The 22,795-nt window shown below is 39.6% G+C and overlaps 1 protein-coding gene across 1 annotated transcript in view; it reads right to left on the reverse strand.

Moving 5' to 3' along the window:
• ATP8B4 (ATPase phospholipid transporting 8B4 (putative)) overlaps positions 1–22,795 on the reverse strand; it is a 185,983-nt gene that overhangs the window by 14,522 nt on the left and 148,666 nt on the right. Inside the window, exon 22 of the mRNA XM_055132113.1 lies at positions 334–417. Coding sequence (XP_054988088.1) covers positions 334–417 — 84 coding nt within the window. The remainder of the gene's footprint in view (positions 1–333; positions 418–22,795) is intronic.

A 22,795-nucleotide genomic window follows, 5' to 3' on the forward strand; every position in this document is an offset into this window, starting at 1 on the left:
AATAAGTAAAAGTTCAGTCATATTCGTTTGGGAAATGCTGAATAAAATGAAGTTACAAGACTGTTTCCTGGGGGACTACTTGGAGTCTCTGAAACAATAATGTGGGGTGTGGCTCTCGAGGAGGAGAATGGCCAAGTTTTGATCAAAGAGAGCTTTGGGAGAGATGGGGGCATCTGGAAGGATTTTTTGATCCATCAGCTCTTATTAAAATAACCACAGCTACAGAACTCTTTCCATGATTGGTATCTCCTACTTGTAAACTTGTAAAGCATGTTCGAAAGGCCTCAACAGATTTTTTTCCCAAAGATTAAAAAGGGAAAGGACAGCACATACCTGGTCAAAAATCCCCATGGCTAACACAGGCAGTGAAGTGTAGACAATGTTGAAAAGAGTAATGAACCATTGATCATAAACAGTCTGAAAAGAAATAACACATCGCTGTTAAACACCATCCAGTCATGAAAATACCTACTTTTAAACTTCTGTATTAAATCTCTTGATTTCCTGAAGCAAATACTTCAGTTTTGGAGTCAGACAGATCTGGATTCACCCCTGAAATTTGTTCCTTATTGGTTCTGCAGCAAATGGGATCCCATAGCTTTCTAAACTTTGATTTCTTGACCTCTAAATAAAGGTGTTATGAGCTTCCTGCAGAGTTAGATGGAGGGAAATGGAACACAATACTGGACCCATGAAAGGCCCTGGCCTCTTACAGTGGGTAATTATCCCAGCCTGTCAATTTCCTATACTGAGTTCAAGAATCTGGGGCTGGAGAGATACTACAGCAGGCAGGACATTTGTTTTGCATATGACCAATCTGGGTTTTATCACTGGCACTCTATACGGTCCATAAGCCCACCACAAGTGATCCCTGAGCACAGAGCCAGCAACAAGTCCTGAGTACTACAAAAAAGAATTTGATCTAATGATAAGCAAAGAATTTACTAAAATCCTCAACAGGGAATACAGAAATAAACCGGCTAGCCCTACCTATGTTTTGTTTAAATGTTAATAAATAAGAAATATGGACATTCAATCTATCGATCACTTGTAAGGAGTTCCTTCTTGGTTGGGGGGGGTGGAGAAATGGAGTGGAAATATAAAAACAAGGAAGGGGGATGGAGGAGTGAGGCAAAAAGGTAGGATAAGAAAATTATGTTACTTTTATTTATCATAGAGAATCGAAGCCTGGAATCTATGTACAAAATATCTGGTCAATGTCATTATTGGATACATTGATTAAAGCAAGGCAGAAAAGTTGAATTCTGCCACCAACACTAAGACAGGATTTATGCCAACAAGCAATATTAGGGACTACCCTTAAGAGCCATAGAAGTTTCTAACTCAAAATAACAACTTTTAATAAGCAGTTTTTAATCTCTGTGGACGATAATTTTCTTTTATTGTTCCCTGAGTCCTTTTAGATTCTATACTTCCAGTCTGTTCATATGAACTGCTAAGAATCTGAAAAGGTTATCCATGTCAGTGACATACTGGTGTGTATTTACCTTCAAGGAGAAAATACCCTTAAAATGCTCTGATTTGTAACACTTGCATAATTAAATGGTGTAAATATTTCTCCCATGGCCGATCAAGAACTGACCTCACTAAATGTAGCAGTCAAAAGAAATGTAGCAAGGGCTGGAGCGATAGCACAGCGGGAGGGTGTTAGCCTAGCACGTGGCTGACCCAGGTTCAATCCTGGCATCCAATATAGACCCCAAACACCACCAGGAGAGATTCCTGGAATCCCTGAGCATCACCGGGTGTGACCCAAAATATTTTAAAAAAAGAAATGTAGCATCACATACAGACATAGCATACTTCTCATCATAGAGATTAATAATTATAAATAAGCTCAAGACAATCAGTAATAAAGCATGGTAAAAATAATTAAAAAGTGACCTTTGACTATTTATGTACTTTGATTCTAATATGACTAATAATAATATAATTGAATTGAATTTAAATGTTGCTTATCTAATTTAATATCTAATTCTGACTGTGTTTAACCACTGACTCACAAAATTCCTAAAAATTTTACCATCAAATCTCATGACCAGTGTGGGTTTGTCTCTAGGATATCAAAGCCCATGACCATCCTTGGAACAAAGCTAGCAATAGCAGCCTGAAGAATCTGGGCCTCTAAGGGCGAGCAAGGATCTGCAAAGGGACAGAGAAGTGGCCTGGCAGGCCAGAGTACCATGACAATAGACTGGAAAAGCTTTCTTGGAAAACCCCAGCAGAGGTTTTCTGAGACAAACTGTATCTGTGCTACTTGCACAGGACAGGAGAATGTGCCTTAACAATTGAAGCATACTTAACTGTCCACTGAGGATGACCCAAATAAAGAACTTTGTCAAAGCATCAGTGAACTCGCAAGTAATGGGGAAATCAAATCTGCCAGAGACAAAAAGAGAAAAGTGAGATAGAATTTAAGAACGACATTTTTCTAGGATTACTTTATCTTCCTCCAGAGACTACTTTCTGCTACCAGTTACTGAGGATGCCATGCCCTCTGCTTCAGCCATCCTGCCCTCATAGTCTGTGGCTCATGCCAGAAGGCTGCCCAGGTTCCAGCCCAAAGGGAGGAGATTTCATCAGAATCTCTTTCTGGAGGGGCACTAGCCCTCCTCCCTCCAACTCCAGGAAAAAACAAAAGCAAAGGAGCATCAGCCTCTTAGATGTTTCCTCTTAATCCTCAGCACCCACCAGGGCAAGTGGTTCAGCTCTGTATCACCAGATAAGGGGACTCAGCCTAGGGCAGGAGTTTTAAGAGAATCCTAGAGACCAATTCAAATTTCCCACAACTCCACAGAAACAGCTGCCTCTCCCCTTCCATGAAGTAATGAATCCAACTTTATTAGATGTAGGCATTCAGAAAGTCTGCCCTCATGTATTGAAACTGCACTGTGAATGGAACAGAGAAAGACACAGTTGTGTGCGGATATCACAAAACACTGTTTCATAGTGAAAAGCAAGAAACCACAGATCTCTCTCTTTCTTTCTCTTCCTCTCTCTCTCACACACACACAATTTGAAAAAAAAACCACAAATGTTAAGCAAAAGAAGCCAGACACAGTACTTATACACAGTACAGAGTGTAAGGCACTTGCCTTGCAAGTGGCTGATCCAGGTCTAATCTCTGGCACCACTTAGGGTTTCCTGAGCATTCCTAGTCAGAGCACAAAGCTGGGTTCGATCCCTGGCATCCCATATGGTTCCCTGAGCCCTGTCAGGAGTGATCTTGAGTGCAGAGCCAGGACTAACCCCTGAGCATCGCTGGGAGTGACCCAAGAAAGAAAAAAAAAGTATGCTTTATCCTACAAAGAATATAGGCTCATATTAGAAAATATAGATAATGCTTAAGGATCTGTATTAATAAGTAAAATGGTTTAACATGAAGCTCTATAGGTACAAAATATCATAAAGAGACATAGAGCTTTCAATATAAATACAATTTTAAGTTATTATTGAAAAATGTATAAAATCTTTAGCAAATTAGTTTTAAGCTAGGTTACTTTTAAATAGACTTTTTAAGTAGTCCTCTTTTCAAATAGGTAATTTGACCATTACCTATTTTTTTCTCAAGAACAACTCTGAGTTGATAAATGAATGTTTGGGTTTTACTCCATTTTAATGAATGATATGATAAATATTGAGAGATGAGGTTCTGATATTCCCAAGTTTGAAAATTTCACGTCTATCTGTCAAGAATTTGGATCATGTTTAAGACCAAATACTCTGAGTTCGGCATCCACAACACAGATGCTTCTCCCAATCAGCAGGATCAGTTGCTAAGTTCTTAGTAGGCAAATAAATCTTTCATTGTTTTATATAGCTAAGAGTGCACAATACATAAAATTTTGCATGCTGGCTTTTGTTGTTGTTGTTTTTATAATACTACTACTATTTACCCAAGCAAAAATTTCCAGTGGTTTCCCATTTTGCCTGAAATGAAATACAAACTCTTCACCATCATCTCAAACCCTTCTTGATCCCTTGCTGCCAACCTTTTCCCACTCCTATTCAGGTCTATTTTTTCCTCATTCACTGGGTATCAGCCTCGCTGACAGTCTTTCTCTGACTTAACCAGACTCAATCCTGCCTCAGGATATTTACACTTCCTATGACAGCTGGTAGAAATACTTTAACTCCAGGGTATTCATATGAAAGTTTCCTTCTAAGCTTTCAATCCTTTTTTCAAATAGACTTTTGATATTACCTAATTCTTTCTCAAGAACAACTCTGAGATGATGGAAGATAGTACAACTGTCAGCAAATGCTAGGTATGTGCCCAACAAGTCCCAGCACCACTTGGTCTCATGAGCACTGCCAAGAACAGCTGTGAGTGTTGGAAAATGTGGCCCTGGAGGTTCCAGTGCCACCAGTGTGACTCAGGTATCTCCAGTACTGTAGGGCCAGAGCTGCATTATACTATCTTGAACTGATGTCCTGGTTGGTCAAGAATCACCAGTGATGTCCCCAGGTCTCCTGGACTCTGCTTGGACGTCACCCCACACTCCCTGCCCCTCCCCAACAATTCTGAAATTATCTTCCTGACTGATTTCTTTACAATCTATCTTTGTCACAGTAAAATAATCTCCATGAACCACAGCCATTCACAACTATAATTCCCAAACCAAGAGTAGTGTTTTGTCAATAGTCGGTACTCTAAATTTTTGTTGAATTCTTTCACAGCTTTTAAAAAATGTTTCAGATTTAACTCACTGCTAGTTATTTCTCTTGAGGATGTGCATAGATTTCTCCAACATAGCACATCCAGACCAAGCTAATTCTCACACCCCTTGAACCAGGCCTATCTCTTACATTCTCTTTATCAGTTTTCTAACACTACCACCTCCCGCCAAGTACCCAAGGCAGGAACCAAATAGCTCTCTGTTGAACACCCTGCAGTACATTAATCCCCATCTCCAAGAAATCCCCATTGACTGTACCTGGCCAGATGACTAGTGATCCTACCCATTCAAAGCTGTCCATTTGTTTGCCCCTGTCCTAAGACTCCCATTCTCTAAACCCTCTTCTGCTTCACTGCAATAGATCTTCCAATGTAGAGCTGTGTTCCAGGCCACTCCTTCACAGTCCCATGATATTCAGCAAGCTATATACTGTATCACTGTATCTCATTGCTCATCAATTTGCTCGATCGAGCACCAGTAACGTCTCCATTGTAAGGCTTGTTGTTACTGTTTTTGGCATATCGACTACGCCATGGGGAGTTTGCCAGGTTCTGCTGTGCGGGCAGGATACTCTCAGTAGCTTGCCGGGCTCTTCGAGAGGGATGGAGGAATTGAATGTGGGTTGGCCGCATGCAAAGCAAATGCCCTATCCGCTGTGCTATCGCTCCAGTCCTATTCAGGGGGCTGGAGTTATAGTATAGCAGGTAAGGCGTTTGCCTTGCACGCAGCCCACCCGGGTTCAATTTCCAGCATCCCATATGGTCCCCTGAGCCCTGCGAGGAGTAATTCCTGAGTGCAGAGCCAGGAGTAACCCCTGGGCATTGTCAGGTGTGACCCAAAAAGCCAAAAATAAACAAATAAATAATCTGAAGACTGCAAATTAAGATCATTCAGCAAGTTACTGCTTTATAATAATCTATTAAAAATATTTATATGCTAGTTTCCAGCTCCACCCTATGAGATTTGGAGTTCTTTGGGAATATGTTAGGTGCTTTGTTCATCTGAGGGCCCTACTCAGAGCCTGGAGTATAGGAGTCAACACAAGGAAGCTGACATCTGAAGGGAAGTCTTTTGGAGTCAGCAGATAGAATTATTTTGTCCTTGAATGGGAAATTTGGTATCTCTGAACCTGAGTTTTGTTGGTTATTAACTGGAAATTAAAAAGAGACTATAATATTTGGTGAAATGAGGTGAATACCAATAGAGCCACAGCAGATAAAATACAGCCCTTAATGAGTGAGCACCTAAGATATGGAAGGAGAAGAGAGAGAAGGAGGGAGAAGAAGGGAGAGAGAGAGGAAGGAGGGAGGGAGGGAAGGAGGGAGGGAGGGGACATAATATGAAAGATCCCCAAGCATCATGTGTTTATGTAACATGTAAAAAAGTAGCATATTTTCCTACTCAGTATTCTTTGAAAAATACAATTTTTATTGAGGTAACTAACAAAAAAATGTTTTTTTCCTAATAAACTACTGCATTAAAAAGTAATCAATTGAAAAATCAGCACAAAAATAAACTGAAAATCAGAACCAGAATAGAAATCAATTGAATATCAGAAGAAGAATTAACAGGAAACTGGAATTCATGGAATAGCTAATAAGCATCTTCTTCCTGAATATTCATGAGGCTACTTTGTCCCAGGTTTTACTAAATATGTGTTAACCTGAGTTACTCACCTAAAAATTAAACCCTGTGACTAGCACACATGTGGTTTCAGGACCTTGGAACCAACTCAGAGTGATCCAGTCCAAACACAAAGCTTGGCTCTTTAGTGAGCAATTTTGGGGAAATTATAGTAATCATAATATTATATAATCACAATAATGTAACTTCTCTTTATGATTTTCATCTTTTGGGGGTAGAGAAGATTGGGGCCATACCCAGAGATCCTCTGGAGCTATTCCTGGCTCAGGAGTGACCCCTGGTGGTGCTCAGGGGCCATGGTGGTGCTAAGGATCTAAACTAGGTTCAGCTTCATGCAAGGCAAGTATGTTAATCCCTGTACTATTTCTCTAACTCTATGATTCTCATCTTTTCAGAGAAACTAATAAAACATCAGTATTAGGCATCGTGATATGAAAGTGTGGTTTACAAATGGGTATGTTGTAGGGAAGGAGGAGCAATGGAATGGCAGTGGTGTCTTTACAAATGGGAAAGCAAGAGAACTGACTTATTTGCAAAGGGGTAGGGAGCTTTTATTGTTTAATGAATAGCCATAAAGTTGCTAAAGAAAGGATGTAACCATATAAAAGAGAAAAGTAACAGCATGAAATCAGTAAGAAATTCAGGTGGATGAAATGCTAATGTGGAATGTCTGGAAAAGAAAAGCTGATAGGTTGCCTGGTATGTTTAAATAGTCAAGCAACTTTTACTTGTTTGTTTGGGGCCCACATCCAGCAATGCTCAAGGGTAATTCCTGACTCTGCACTCAGAAACTACTCCTGCTTGTGCTTACGGACCATATTGGATGCTGGGAACCTATATCAGCTGCATGCAAGGCAAGTGCTCTTCCTGCTGTACTGTTACTCTGGACACTAAATAGTCGAGTAACTTAATTTTTGCAGAGAATTTGAATATATAGAACACAAGTTGAGGCAATTATGAACCTGCAGATGCATAATTTTTTTAACTGTGCACTTCAAACCTCAATTGGATATAACACTAGTCACCAAAAGTCATTCATAACTATGCACAACATTGAATTCAGATATACCAAGAAATGGTAGTGTCATGTACTAGGGATTGGAGATAAGGTAACTAATTCCCCAATAAATAGAACACAGCCAATTCTAGTACAGAAAAATCAATTTGAGCAACAATGTAACTAGCATATTCCAGTAGAAGTGCAATCAATAGCTAAGTGTTAAAAATGGTTATTCTGAGGAAAGAAAATCAGAAGGAGTAGGGACAAGATAGGGAGCCCGTTATTTTTCATTACTAGTAATATTTCATTTATTTTACCTATATGTTGATTTCTTTGATAAAAATTAATTTAGATCAATTTAATTTTTTTAAGTGGTGGGGGAAAAGTACCTTTCCCTGCTTTGTGTACGGGTCTGACACAGTTCAGGGCCTTTCACAGGAATTAGTCACTGGGAACATTTCTTCTACAGACTTCTTTCTACTATGAAAGAGATCTCCAGCCACCTAGTTAATGCTTCATTCCGAAAAGTCCTTACCTATTCTCAGAAAAGACAGAAGCCTTCCTCTGCCCAGTCCCTGATTGTGACCAAGATTGGTGGAGAAGAATACACTAATCACCATAGGTACCCCTTCCACCCTTACTCCAGCATCTGTCACCTCTACTGCTACCTCCCCCCACCCAGAATACACAACTATAAATTGAGCAGTTGCTCCAGTGAGATGAGAGAGTTGGGGAGGGAAGGGATGATTTCTAGCAAACCTCTGTCCTGGGAAGCTCGCCAACTGGAGATTAGACCCCTCCAAAGGTGCTGGCCGTCTGATTTTGATGACTCAAATTATTTCTACAAAGAGACCCACAAAAAATATTTATCCTAGGGCCTCCAAACTTCTCAGTGGCAGCCAATTCACTTCTACCTCCAATTTTTCTATCTTCCATCTCCAATATTCTGAATTAAGGGGGCGGTGGGGAAGTGCCTGCAAGATACCATAAATCCATAAATCTGCTTGGAGCCCTGCAAGTCTCTTTGCAGCTAAGGAAAAAAAGAAAGGCAATATCTCCATGTTTCCGACTTCAATGCTTTTCCATTAAAGGCAAGCTCCCTTCTTTGTGGGAGCAATTTATCAAGCTTATCAACCATTTCATGTGGAGTAAAAATTCCCCAGCTACAAATTACAATTTGGAACAGTGTGGGCAACACAAAAGTCTATGATTTATAGAATACCGCATTTAAATGGACCTGAACAATGCTCTTAAAAAACAGTTAAAATGAGATTTTGTGCTCTGAGACCATTGGCTTTCCTGCTTGTTCAAAGAACAAGCTCTTTGGAACTACCTCTTTGGAGCTATGTCTTCTCCAGTGGCTGTGTGTTGACCAGGAAAACTCTATGAAGATATTTTGTCTTTGGGGCCTCAAAAAACATTTGTCATTTCAAGAAAACACATTGTGGAGTAAATCAGAGGTGCTGGGCCTTAGCACATCTGTTTCTGATTTGTACAATTAGCAGAACCCACTAGCTGAATCCAGGAGGGGGGCAAGCTGTGCCCGGGACCACTCCATGGGTTTCCAGTGGGCACATCTGGAAGGCGAGTGGGGGGAGGGGTTGCCAGTACAGGTTGACAGGGACTCACAGGTAACCCAATCCATGAGGTCATCAAAGCTTTGAGGTTAGTTGCACTCTTTTGCATCCCTTTCCAGACATTTTGCGGGGAGCTTTCTTATATTGTTTGACAGAACTGAAGTTTTTCTGGCTTTGACAAGATAATTGTTTCCATATCACAGCAGAATTTGAAATTAAAAAAAAAAAAACAACAAACCTACACACAGTTCTGTATCTCCCTGACAATGATAAATTATCGTCAGATAAGATCTCTAACAAGCTGGACTGAGACAGTAGTTGGAGTTTGAAATGTAAATTTCCTAAGTCAGGATTCAACCAATAGTTTGTTGAGAAAGGGGATGATTTTCCAATGGGCTTTTTCCTTGACTCGTTTTTTTTTTTTTATTTGGTTCTGTCTCTGGTGGAGAATTGTTTATCTTTATTAAAAATTTTACAAGCATAGGATTCTTTTCAAATAAATTATATGTATTAATAGTGCATGCAGCCCTGGGGTTCCTTCCATGAAAATCATGGGCTTTTGATAAAAAAAAAAGGGGGATAAAATATGCCTTTAAAAATAATGCATGATTCAGTTTAGAGAGGGACCCAATCTTTATTTTTATTTATATTTATTTATTTTGCTTTTTGGGTCACACCTGGCGATGCTCAAGGGTTACTCCTGGCTCAGCACTCAGGCATTACTCCTGGTGGTCTCAGGGGACCATATGGGATGCCCAAACCTGGGTCGGCCGTGTGCAAGGCAAATTCCCTACCCACTGTGCTATCGCTCCAGCCCCTGTGACCCAATCTTTATTCAAACTCCTCTCTTCCAGAAATCTGGTTAGAGATCTCCTCGAGGATAGAATCTGCTTAAGTGGTTTCTCAGTGGCAGTTTGATTTAAGTGCTTGCTGATAGAGAGTGACCTCAAGCTTCCAGATAATTCCAGAAGGATTTGGCCTAGAGACAGACCCAACCTCTGGGCCTAAGCTATGAGTGATGGCCCCCAAGAACTTAGCTCTCTCTGAGACTTTCTTTTCTTCCATTTTCATACTATACTGAACATTTCTCGGTGTTTCACCTTTAGATTCCGAAATCAAGAAGATTAATTTTATAGGGGTCATTTCCAGTGATTCTGGGGGTGAGGTGGTCCTGGGTCCTAGGAAGCCTCTCCTGATGACACTCAGCCCAGTGGCCTTGATGGCTTTGTGCTCCCGCCAGACGCTGTGAAACTCAGGCCAAGTTGGCTGAAGGCCACCACAGCCACACTTCATGATACTAGAGGCAAAAGACATACAGTGCCAGGAATTGAACTTCAGATTTCCCACAAGCTAGACATGTATAAGCTACAACCCTTTGAGCACTAAAGAGGACATTTTAGAAACAAAAATGATACTGTCATTCTCTTTTGCAAGTTCTAGACCATTCCAGAGGTCACTTATTAGGCAAAGTCAAGAGTTTGTTTGCTATTTGCTTTTGGTTGTATTTTTAGCAGGCAGAATTGGTAAGCTGTAGGGGAAAGTCAGCAGTATGGATACAGTCCTGCCTTGGTCACCGCTGAGCCTCGGCCCTTGGGGGACACACTCTTCTTCTCCATAAAATGAGACCCCCGACTCGATAGCTCTGAAATCCCCTATCAGAGTGAAGATTCTAGATACTAAACAAAACATCCCCTTTATGTTCTATGTCCCAGCAATTTCTCCAGGAAAGTTCACTCCGCAAAAGCAAAACGAAAGGAATCTGATCTTTCCCAGACAAATTCTTTCCCTTGTGTGTCCCAAAACAATCTTTACAGAGTCAAAAACACTGAAGTTAATCAGAAGAAAGTCCAGAAACCAGCCTGCATCATATCATTCCCCATCAGAGATGTCCCAAGTGTCACCATGCCGCAGGCAGCAAATGGTCCCACCCATCAGCCCTCTGGAGCCTCACACACCACATCTGGATTGGCCTGGACGTCTGCCTCAGCCCACCTACCAGGCTGGGGCACTGGCTGGAATCTACTGGAACCAGGATCTGAGACGAGGAGCCTGGATGAAATTCACCAGCCCCCAAGAGAAAGGCCAAGGTAGTAAAGAAATAGCACATGTCACTTCATTAAATAATTAAACTGGTGTTTTTAAAAGTCAACATTGTGTCTAAGAAAGCACACTCTGTTTACATTTGCTCAGATGTTTTCAGCTTGCAGAATGGATGACTACAAAGTAATCTGCTCAGAGGTGCAGGGCAGAAATATTTAGGTGTACATGAACCATGCCAAGGTTCTACAGGGTGGCCCCCGCCCCACCCCCGGACACGGCTCATCCATGACAAATTTAATTCAGGAAGACTCGTGGTGGGAACAACAAGAGAAAGGGGGCTATGGAGTTATTTAACATCGGTTTCACATTTGGGGAAATGAAATCGTGCCCAGATGGTAAGTCCCCTGTGGGCAAGATCTGTGTCCCTCAGGTTCATCCTGGTGTCCCCTGGAGGGCAGCCAAGCACTCGGTCGTAAACTGGTACATGGTTTCCATGTTAATTCCCGTTCAGTGAATGGGCATTCAGACTCTAGGCTCTACGGGAGCGTGTGTCCCTCTCCTGGTGGGGCTGGATGGGGAAATGACTGAAGACAGAACCTCTTGCCTGTTAGGACTGAACCTGTCTGCAGATCTGAGAGCTTTTGTTATTATTGGCTCCGTTTCTCCATGCAGGTTTCACTTCCACTGAAGCAGCGTGGAAGAGGGATGGCGGAGGCTGGGAAATCCCCAGATGGACGACTTTTAACACACTGGCAATAGCAGCTCTCTCGTGGACCTCTGGGGCTAACAATGCCCTGTCACCAGACTGTGGCTTTGGAAGCCAAAGGCAACGCAGTGATTTCAATAGTGCAATGAAAAGTGTGACTGCAGAAAATGTCCCCTCTTCACAAACTTTCCTTCTCGGTCGAATAGTGTCTCTCCCAGATCGCCTGTTTTCTTTTCACTTGCCTCACTTACAGCGTATTGTTCTTAGGAAAACGGGGCTGAGAACAACAGCCAAAAGATTTTTCAGTTAAACCTGTTGCTAATCAAGACCTTCTAGCGAAAACCAGGGACTAGAGAAGAGTCCATGATCCCTGCCAATCCCAGCTCTCCATCCAAGTCGCCCTCATCATCAACTCTGGATATTGCTAGGCACCAGGCCCCTAGCCCAAGGCTGGAGCTAGGACATAAAACTGAGTTCCCATCTCTAGAGTAACACCTGTTCTGGACAACACTGCCTGGTGGCAGATAGCACCATTAAGTAGGCTCACCCACTACGGTGCTAGGCCATTTTTCTTTTTAAAGATGTGCTTGAATGAGTTGGTTTTCAGTGGTGTTTTAGAAATAAACATGGTTCAGTTCAGCTCACTTGCTACAGGCCTGTGACAAAGTATTTAGGTATGGGGGAAGGCTTCTTCCCTCTGCAACCACACATGCTCACCCCTGCTTCCCTGCAGCCAGCCAGACTCCAGGCCTTCAATCATCACCTAGTTTTGAATATATTTCTATACTCACTTGAGATTCATTGAGCCCTGGAAGATAATTGAGCATATTCCTACAATTTCTCCTTGCCCCATTCTCTCACATTAACTTCAGTTGTATTACTCCTTTTTTTTAAATGTGATTATGTTTTTACTCCTTATTTAAATTGCATTTATTTATTTCTTTATTTCCCTTGATGAGAAAACAACTTCCAGGTGGGTAGACTTGTCCTACTCATCATTTTGGTTTTTTCTTCTAAGACGGTAAACAAGTATTCCCACTAGCAATTTGACAATGTCTTGTGACTCATAGCTATGGGCCAGACAGGAGTTACTGAATTTAAAATGACAATAAGTGAATGTTCAAAAAACCTGGGAGCCAAAAAATTTGTCTATATTCTGAATTAAGAAAACATTTTTTAAGAGCATAAACCTAGAGTAGATTCTTGCTATATAATCAGCTGGGGGGGTTTTGATAAAAATAGATGAAAAGATCAGAGTCTCTGATATATAAGGTCTGATATATATTCACATATGATTATATTTGTATTTAGGAAAAGACTTTGAGATTACTGGAAAAGACTTTTTAAAAGTTTAAATGTAAATCCAGTCCCTGTGATTCTTCCCCACATACATGCACATACCATTTTGGCAGGCACAATGGTTATTTGTCCCCTGGTCTAAAGTAAATTAATAAAAGAAAAGTTTTTACAGGGAGAAACAAAAATAGCCTGTCCCTACGGGGATAGTATTCTTAGCATCACTTAGCCCTTTGTACATCTTACAGCCTCCAAAACATTGTAACTAGGATAAATAGAAGGGCAACGTCAGGTTTTTCAAACTGTCACTATAGAGACATCTATTCCAGAATTTCCTAAAATGGGTGCTTAAGGCACCTGTTCTACGGACATTGGACATGTGGCTTGGAAAAAACAGGGTTCCATGCCAAACGAGTTTGGATAAAATACCAAATCTCATCGGCTCCAAGACACTATTTATTGTAAGAGACAACATTACCCATGCCAAGATTAGATCAAATCTAACATTCTCATAAACCTAAGCTGCTAAGAGCTGTACCCTTAATGTGAGAGTTGATGAGAACTAAATCTTCATGCACAAATGGATGACAAGGAAATGTGCCTGTGCCAACCTTGGCACTCACTAAAAGGAGAGATGAAAAATAAAACTCTCTCCCAGGAATCTGAATTGCAAACGGATTCACACCAGAACTGCAACCAAGATTCAAAAACAAAAAAACAGGCAACAGAGATCTCAGGTAGCCAATATCCCTCAAATATCTGGCCGAAGTCCCCAAAAAGGTCTCAGAAGGGATAAAGACAAGGAGTGACTACAGGCATGATGTCATTGAGATGACACAGTGGTCATTCCCAACTTTAGTTCCCTCATGACAGCACTAACTAGTAACAATCTACAGATAAGCTACCACTATGAAAATCAGAGACACCAGCAGTGAGACTCGATCATAAGGACCCACAGAGATGAAGAAGACACCACTAGAAGAAGAGGAAGAACAGAAACACTCTGAAGAACGCCACCCAGGCCCGAACAGCACAGCAACAAGAGGCCTCCCTTTGGCCTAAAGTGTCTGCAGTTGGAAAAGAAAGCCCAAGGTGACTGTCCCCCTTTCCCTGCAGACCACATCCCTGAAGGCCCATGGGGGTCCTGTCTCATGGGGAACATTAGGAAATCTCTAAACTTCAACTGCTGGGAATTAATTCAAGGCAGAGAAGAGAACTGGGATTACAGCAACCAGCACTCATGTTTTAGTAGTTTTAGTCCAGCCTGAAGCAGTACTATAGCTGAAAACCAAGTCACAGTCTCTGTCCATCTATAAATTTGAACCAAAGGCTCATCTGGCCAGGGAGCTTGATTGACCTCAATGGAGTACCCAGCCAAAGAGCATGTTAGCCATGGAGGTCATTCAGTGACCCTTTTGGATAAGGAAATAAATTCCTATTCCTATATAACTACTAAGTGTAGCTTCCAACAACCCAAAACCAAGACCTCAGCTAGTTGCAGAGTCCAGTTTAGCATCCAGTTTATGCAGGTACCTAAGACAGTAGCCCTGCCCAACTCTGAAGTTATAGCCTCTGATCCCAGCACCGTGATGGTCTGCATGAGCATCACTGGAGGTGGTGAATAGACTGCATATGCCTTGAATGCAGGAGGCCTGGGTTCAGCCCCTGGCATGGCTGGGAGCAGCCCCCTGATGTCTCCACCCCTCAAAAAAGGAGTAAACCATGGATTTAAAAGGGAAATTTCTGGGACTGAAGATAGTACATCGGATAGGGCGTTTGCCTTGCTTTCGGCCAATCCCCGGCATTCTATATAATTCCTCAATCACCACCAAAAGTAATTCCTGAATTCAGAGCCAGGAGTGACCCCTGAACATCACCAGATGTGACCCAAAAAGAAAAAAAATAAAAGGGAACGTTCTTACCACCCAAGTTTTGAACTTGGGAGAGACAGACTAGAACATAAGGGACATGATTGCAGGATTAGAGTGATGAATAGAGCCTAATTTTTAAAGGATTAATTTCCACTTTTTAAAAAAAATGTAGGAGTAGTACTGGGTTGGAGCAATAGCACAGCGGGTAGGGTGTTTGCCTTGCATTCGGCCAACTTAGGGTCAATTCCTGCACCCCTCTCCGAGAGCCCGGTAGCTACTGAGAGTATCTCGCCCACACGGCAGAGCCTGGCAAGCTACCCGTGGCGTATTGCATATGACAAAAACAGTAACAACAAGTCTCATAATGGAGACATTACTGGTGCCCGCTCGAGCAAATCAATGAGCAACGGGATGACAGTGATACAGTGATCATATATAACCAGGGAGTTTGAACAATGATTTGTGGGGCATCAACGCCCAGCCTCTGGTACAGTGCAATCAGGGAACCCAACTTACAGCCTCACGTCCAGCAGAGCCCAGTCTAGAGAACTGCTCAACTGCTGAACATAGCCCAATGCCGTGCAGGCAGGGAGCCAAACCAGTAAGAGCACCCAATCACAGAGCATAACTGGCAGCTTCACTAATGAGGGAGATCAGGCAAGAATCCCATTCAACTGTGGAGCACTCCCCGTGTATTCTGATGTTAGGGAAAAGCCTGAGGGAACAGCCAACTGTGAAGTCCTATCTGCGGCTGTGCACGAACATAGAGTTTAAACAAGGGCACCCTCCAATCAGGTACATGGTATGAGCCTGCCTGACCATGAGTAGTTGCAAAGCCCAAACAAGAATCCTGTGAGCATGCTTTTTAACCAGTAGCAGCCCTACTGATCTCAAAGCACGGGCAGTGGCCTCACCCAGTCAGAGACTATGATAGCCATCCAGTCTTTCCATATGTTGGCACATCTAGTACAACAAGCTGAGCTGAATGGCCCTTTCTTGCTGAAAAAAATCTATAAATTCTGGAAATGAAGACCACCCACTTATATACTCAGAGACCAACTCCAGGAATCAAGAATCATGAAAAATTTGGTAATGGCACTTTCAAAGGAAATAAACAAGACTCCAATAGCTGATTCTAAAGACATGGAATTCTACAAATCCTTGAGTATAATTCAAAATAATTTTTCTAATAAAATTTGGGGAATTACAAACCCACAGACAACTAAAAACAATTATAAAAAACAATGCATAAACAAGATGAGACATCGAACAAGAAAAAGGAATGATTAAACAAGCAAAAAAAATTCCAAGAGCTAAAGAATTCAATAGGGACCATCAACAAAATGAACCAAATAGATGAAGAATAAGAGAAATGGAAAGTAACTCATTTGAAATTATTCCACCAAAGAAGAAAAAAGTAAAAATCAGCAGCATGAATTATGGGAAACTATATGTATTTTTATGTAATAGAATTTGTACTAATATAATGAAGTTTAATAACAATATTTTGTAATAGGACAACTTATTAAACATAGATACAAGGAAATTATATTAAGTGTTTTAATGGCTATAAGAGTTTGAAACTAGAAATTAATTGCAAAAGGAAACTGAAAACTTTGCTAATTCACAGAACTTGAACAATTCCTGAACAATCAATGAGTTGAAGAAAACATCTAAAGAGAAAAAAAAGATCTTGAGGTTAATGAAAATCAAAATTTGCCTTACAAAATCTTTAGGAATAGTATTATTAACAGGAACATTAATAGCAATAAACACCTATGTTAATATTAAAAAAGTATCCAAGTAACATCATATTACACCTCAATAAACAGAAAAAGTTGGAAAGAAAGAAATAATAAAGATTGGAAGACATACAAATAAAATGAATAAGAAAATAATAGAATAAGATAAAGTTTAGATAGTTATTTTAAAAATATTGTTTAAACAGGGGTAAAATTTCAGATAGACTAACCAAGAAAAAGAAAAAGAATCCAAATAAATAAAATTATAATCTAAAGAGAATACACTGAAACTGATACTATAAAATTAAAAGGATTATGACTATATGCCAACAGTTGGACACTTTAAAGAAATCTATTTTAGAAATAGATTTCTAAAAATATATATATCTAATAATCAATGATGATTAGGAAATCTGAGCAGACCAAAAATGAATAAGAAAATTGAATAAGTAATTTTAAAAAACAACAAAGAAAACCTTAGGACCAAGTGAGTGACTAGTGAATTCCACAAACATCTGAAAAAGATATTTCTCAAACTCTTACAATATGTTGAAGAAGGAACACTCTCAAACTGTTTCACAAAGCGAGTATTACCCAGATACCAAGCCAGATAAGGACATCACAGAAAAGAAAAACCCAGGACCACATCCCTGGTTAATAGAGGGGCAAAAATTCTCACCAGAATACTAGCAACCAAATTCAACTACATGTTAAAAGCAATCATCCATAACAAAATTGAGGTTATGAAGAGCAAGAGAAAGGAATTAGATGGGAAGGGAAGGGACCTAGGAACAGTAGTGGTAGGCACTTTGGTGGTGAGAGTGTTACAGTAAAATTGCATGCCTAAGGCAGAAATATTAACATCATAAACTATGTGACCTCAATATCAATAATAGCAACATTAATAACATAACATACCCTAATGATCAAGTGAGTCTCATCTCTGAGAAGCAACAATTGTTGATAATGTGATATGTGATATCAACAATGATTGATAATATGATAATAAACAAATGTTATAAAGTAAAAGATAAAAATCATGTGACCATCGCATTAAGAAGCTTCTGCACTGAAGAAAATGATGACCAGGATGAAAAGACAACCCATAGACTGGGAGAAAATATTTGCCAACCACCCTCTTGACAAGGATTTATTTTCAAGATATATAAAGGACTTGTAGTCCTTAATAAGGAAAAAACAAGAACTCCATAAAAAATGGGAGAACGAACAGAAGCTTCCTCAAAGAAGACATAGAGATAGCCAAGAGGTTTATAAAAAATAAAATTCTCTGCATCACTGATCATCAGGAAATGCAAATCAAAACACCAGTGAGATATCATCTTGCACCAGTGAAACCGGCAGACACCACAAAGAATGAAAACAATCAGTGTTGGCGTGGATGTGGGGGAAAGGAAACCTCATCCATTGATGGTAGGAATGTTGAGTGGTTTAATCTTTCTGGAAAACAATATGGACACTTCTCAAAAAAACTAAGAATTGAGCTTCCATTATGCCTCAGAAATTGCTTCTGGGCATTTACTCTAAGGTCCCAAAAAACACCACTCAGAAAAGACATCTGCTCTTCTATGTTCACTATTTACAATAGCCAAAATCTGGAAACAACACAAATGTTCAAGAACAGATGACTGAATAAAAAAAACTATGAAAAAAATATACACAACGGAATACTACTCAGCTATAAGAAAAGATGAAGTCATGCAATTTGCTACTTTGTAGATGAATCTGGAGGGAATCATGCCAAGTCAAGTCAGCTAGAAGTAGAGTGACAGATGCAGAATGATCCGTTGTGGACTTTAAAAATCCATAGCATGGAAATAAGTGGCCCAAAGCAACAGAATCTAAGATCTTCACTACAAAATGGAGTGTATCAGGACAGTGAGACTGGGAGAATGGGGTGAGGAAAAACCCTGAGACAAGGGTCTAGGGAAACTGACACTAATGATGGTGGGTCTGGTGTCGGAATGTCAAATGCATAAATTCCTATCATCGAAAGTATTGTGAAACTGTAAATCACAGTAGCCAAATTTTTTGAAATCAATTAAAAAAATCAAACTAAAAACTAATTTGCATAAAGGTTCATAAATTAAAAACAATATGGTTATCTCAACAGCATTTGACAAAATTCAACATCCTTTCATATACTTCTTAATCCTTAAAAAATCGAGTATAGAAGCAATGTAATAAAGGAAAGAGGATGGTGAAGTCAGGGTATGGAAAAATCTAATTTATTGACCAGCAGAATCCTATATATATATATGTATATGTATATATATGTATATGTATATCACATATATGTATATGTATATAATTAGAAAACATGAGCAGAAATTTTATGTAGCTACAAAGGTGTAAGTAGCCCAAATATTCATCAAAGAATGAATAAACCAATGTATCACATAAATATATACTGTATATGTATACACAAGACTATTATTCAGTCTTAAGAAAAAAGGAAACCTTGTTTCACTCTACAATGTGGATGACTCTGAAGAATTTATCGTAGGTGAAATAATCTGGTGACATATAGACAAATGCTGTCTGATAGTACTTATATAAGGTACCCAAGGAGTCAAATTGATAGAAGCAGGAAGCAGAAAGAATGGCAGTCCCCAGGGACTGAGAAGATGGGAGCAATATGACTCTTCCAGTCTCAGTTTTACAAGGGTCTAGAAATATGTTACCCAGTAATGTGAATTTACTGAACTACTAAAATTTGGCTTGGGTAGTAAATTTATGTGTGTTTATTATCACAGTTAAATGTTTTGAAATTAGTTTTAAAATTGATAAAGAATACAATTTGAATGTCTACTTCATAGTGTTATTGTTAATATGGAGATAATGTCAGTAAAATATCTAGACAAAGCTTGAATTCAGTGAGTACTACTTAAATAGAAGTGACAACTACTGTGTGATATTTATCCCAATTTTTCCATGTCCACAATACTATGACTCCAACTAGAAGATAACACAGAAAAGATGCCCTTACAAAGATACTATAATAGATTTCCTGCTTTTCCTCTCTAACAGTGACAACAAATTACTACCTGTCTCTGTCCTGGCAAGCTTGCCTATTGGAGTTCAGCATTGCTAGATAAATATCACAATGGGGGACTGGAACAGTAGCACAGCAGGTAGGGCATTTGCCTTGCATGTGGCTGACCTGGGTTTGATTCCCAGCATACCATTATGGTCCCCTGGGCACCGCCAGGACTAATTTCTGAGTACAGAACCAGGAGTAATCCCTGTGCAACGCTGGGTGTGACCCAAAATTTTTTTAAAAAAAATCACAAAAGGGTGAGGAATTTGGGGACTCCATCTTAGAACAGATATCCCTTTTTCTCCTGAAGCTACTTCAGTAGGGATATAAGACTCAAGAATAGTGGCTTTGGTTAAGTAGATTCTAAGCTATCTGGAAATTTTCTACTTGTGGGGCTAAACTGTGTGCCTTTCCTCTGCATGAGTAAAGATCAGGGTCCAGCAGAAACAAAACTAAAATCTACTGGATTTATTTTGTGTCATAAGTTCAAAGCAGCAGATATTCAAGTTTTCTTCTAGTTTATCATCATAGTATGGTCCCCATATGGGACATCAGCATCTCTAGGTTCCTTGTTAAAAGTGTAAATTCTTGGACTCAACTTAAATCTGAGTGATTCAGAAACTCAGTAGGACTCAAGAATAGTGTTTTCAAAGCCCGGAGGTGAGTCCTACACATGTTCAAACTTGAGAAGCACTAAAGCAGCCTGACACACTAGCATAGGAAAGAACCCAGAGGACCACTCAGGACCAACATCAGAGTCAAACGAAGACTGTGAAATTAATTGGAGTTTTCAGAAAACAAGAGGAATAAATGAACCCAGAAAATAAATGTTAAATCAATATAAGAACATAAGCAGAGGTGGGTGGTGTGTCTATAGCTGGGTTTAACCAACAGATCCATGTCTTTGAAGCAATAATTGTTCTCTTTGAGAATGTAAATACTGGCTGTGGTGTTGCTTAATATCTGACTCTGACCAATTTTACCAGATCCTGAAAGCAAAGCAGAGCAAGGCAAAGCAAAGAAAATCACCTTAATGTAGAGGTTAGATGTCACTATTTGCCTAAACTTCACAGTTTTAACAAAGGCAACTTTGGCAGTAAACTTGCCTACCTAAACTTGGCTATCAACAAGCTATTAGTTATTTTTCTGTGTCCTGAGAAATCTAAATTATCCCTTAAGAGTTTTGTGATTTTTCAAATGCCCTAGGCCTTTGTTGTGTAATGATTGCATTTCTCAGAAAATGCAGCTTTGAAAATAGACTTGTATCATTCTAAAGTGGAGGGAAAAATCACAGGAAGAAAGAGGCCATATTTCCACACTTCTCTGAGGTGGAGTTATGACAGGTAAATATTCCCACCTCCTGAATGCTCTAATATAGCACTAAGGTGAATGATTTCTGAGAAACTAAAATCAAAGCTTAACTTTTTCCATCAAGTATCAACTTGGTCTGTTTTTAACTTTTTTTGGGGGGGGAGATTTTTTTTAAACAGAAAACTAAGAATGGAAATGGAAGTATTTGAGTTTAAGAAATCTTGATGTCTCAGAAAAAGGGAAAATGGTACAAAGTATAGTTTTCTTACAAAGACATTCATTAATCTTGAATGTTTAAGATAATATAACCACCAACATCACCAAATAATCAATGCTAATGTTGACTTGAATGTGTGTTTGAAGAAAAAAAAAAAAACCTTCATTCCTACCACAAACACCATCAATATACCAAGCAAGGAGGAGCTACAATTGAAGAAATTCCTAACAAACATAGTTCACGTTTCATTTTTTATTATTTTCTTCTGTTGTTTTTCAGAATATTGATGTCACTTTAAAATTCATACGAGAATCTAAATATTATAGGTGTTACATTTCAAATGTGATGGTCAGGCTAAAATCATTCTGATAGCCAGATACAGGGTCAAGTAACATTTTTTTCCTTTTTTTGAATGAGGGGGATTCCCAGGTGGTTTTCCAAAAGCCTAGGTCCTTCAGTGGCCAATGTCTCCGTCAATGGGGCCATCAATTTAATGTAAGAGCCCAAGGATGTGCCTCTACTCAGGCTCTGTAATTTGTGGGATATTTGGGTCACCCAAATAGTGGTTCTGGGGGGTCTCTAGGTTTGCACTTGTGGTGCTTGGCAGTTGGGCAGAAATGGACCATGTGGTGCCAGGAACTGAACCCAAATCAGGTGCATACCTAGCATACATCCAACTACTATACTATCTCCTGACCTCTAAATAACTATTTTTAGGTGAATAATAGAAAGAGTAAAAATAGAAACTTAACTTTTGAATTTTCTAATTTTTCTTTCTTGTTACCAATATTACCTGCTTTATCTATCATTTATTATACTTTATTGTTTTCAATTTTCAGCTCATGAACTGCTAGCTATATGTATCTTTGATGTCAGGGCACCAATTACTTATCTCTGATTTAAAACAGTTTTACTCTCAGACCATTTAGTATGTTGGGGTAATATGGTTAACCATCCTGTTATTATTTCTCAGACTTCTATTCTAAATTAAAACTCTACATCAAGCCTACCTGTCATCATACCAAAAGGTTTTAATAAAAGCTTAAAGTTGAATTTTTAAAGGAAAAGGAAGTAATTAATTACTCATAAAATTTTGAAATTTACATATATATGTATTTTTCTTAGGTTCAAAGCTCAAGTTAACTATAAATTGCATGATTATAATTCTATAAGTTGTTTTAGACATATAGTGATTCTATTTACTATTAAAGAGCTACAAAGAATCATTTGGAATCCAGGAGATCTTATGGAGGAAAAAAGTAGTGCTGTTCCCAAGGTCAGTAGAGACAAGGGCCATGAAGAGTACTCCATGTTTGGAAGCCTGCCTTAGGACCTGGGGGAGAAGGCAGCTGGGAAAGAGAAAGGATCACTAAGTCAATGATGATTGGAGGGATCGCTCGGGAAGGGAGATGTGTGCTGACAGTAGATAAAAGATCAAACGTGATTGCTTCTCATTATCTGTAATCTGTATTGCAAACCATAATACCCATAAGGAGAGAGAGAGAGAGAGAGAGAGAGAGAGAGAGAGAGAGAGAGGGTAAGAGGGCAACTGTCTGCCATAGAGACAGGAGAGGGGGTGGAGGGTGGGTAGGGATACTCTGAACATTGGTGGTGGAAAATGTACACTGGTGGA

This window comes from Sorex araneus, chromosome 3, assembly GCF_027595985.1.
Source record: "Sorex araneus isolate mSorAra2 chromosome 3, mSorAra2.pri, whole genome shotgun sequence".
NCBI lineage: Eukaryota > Metazoa > Chordata > Mammalia > Eulipotyphla > Soricidae > Sorex > Sorex araneus.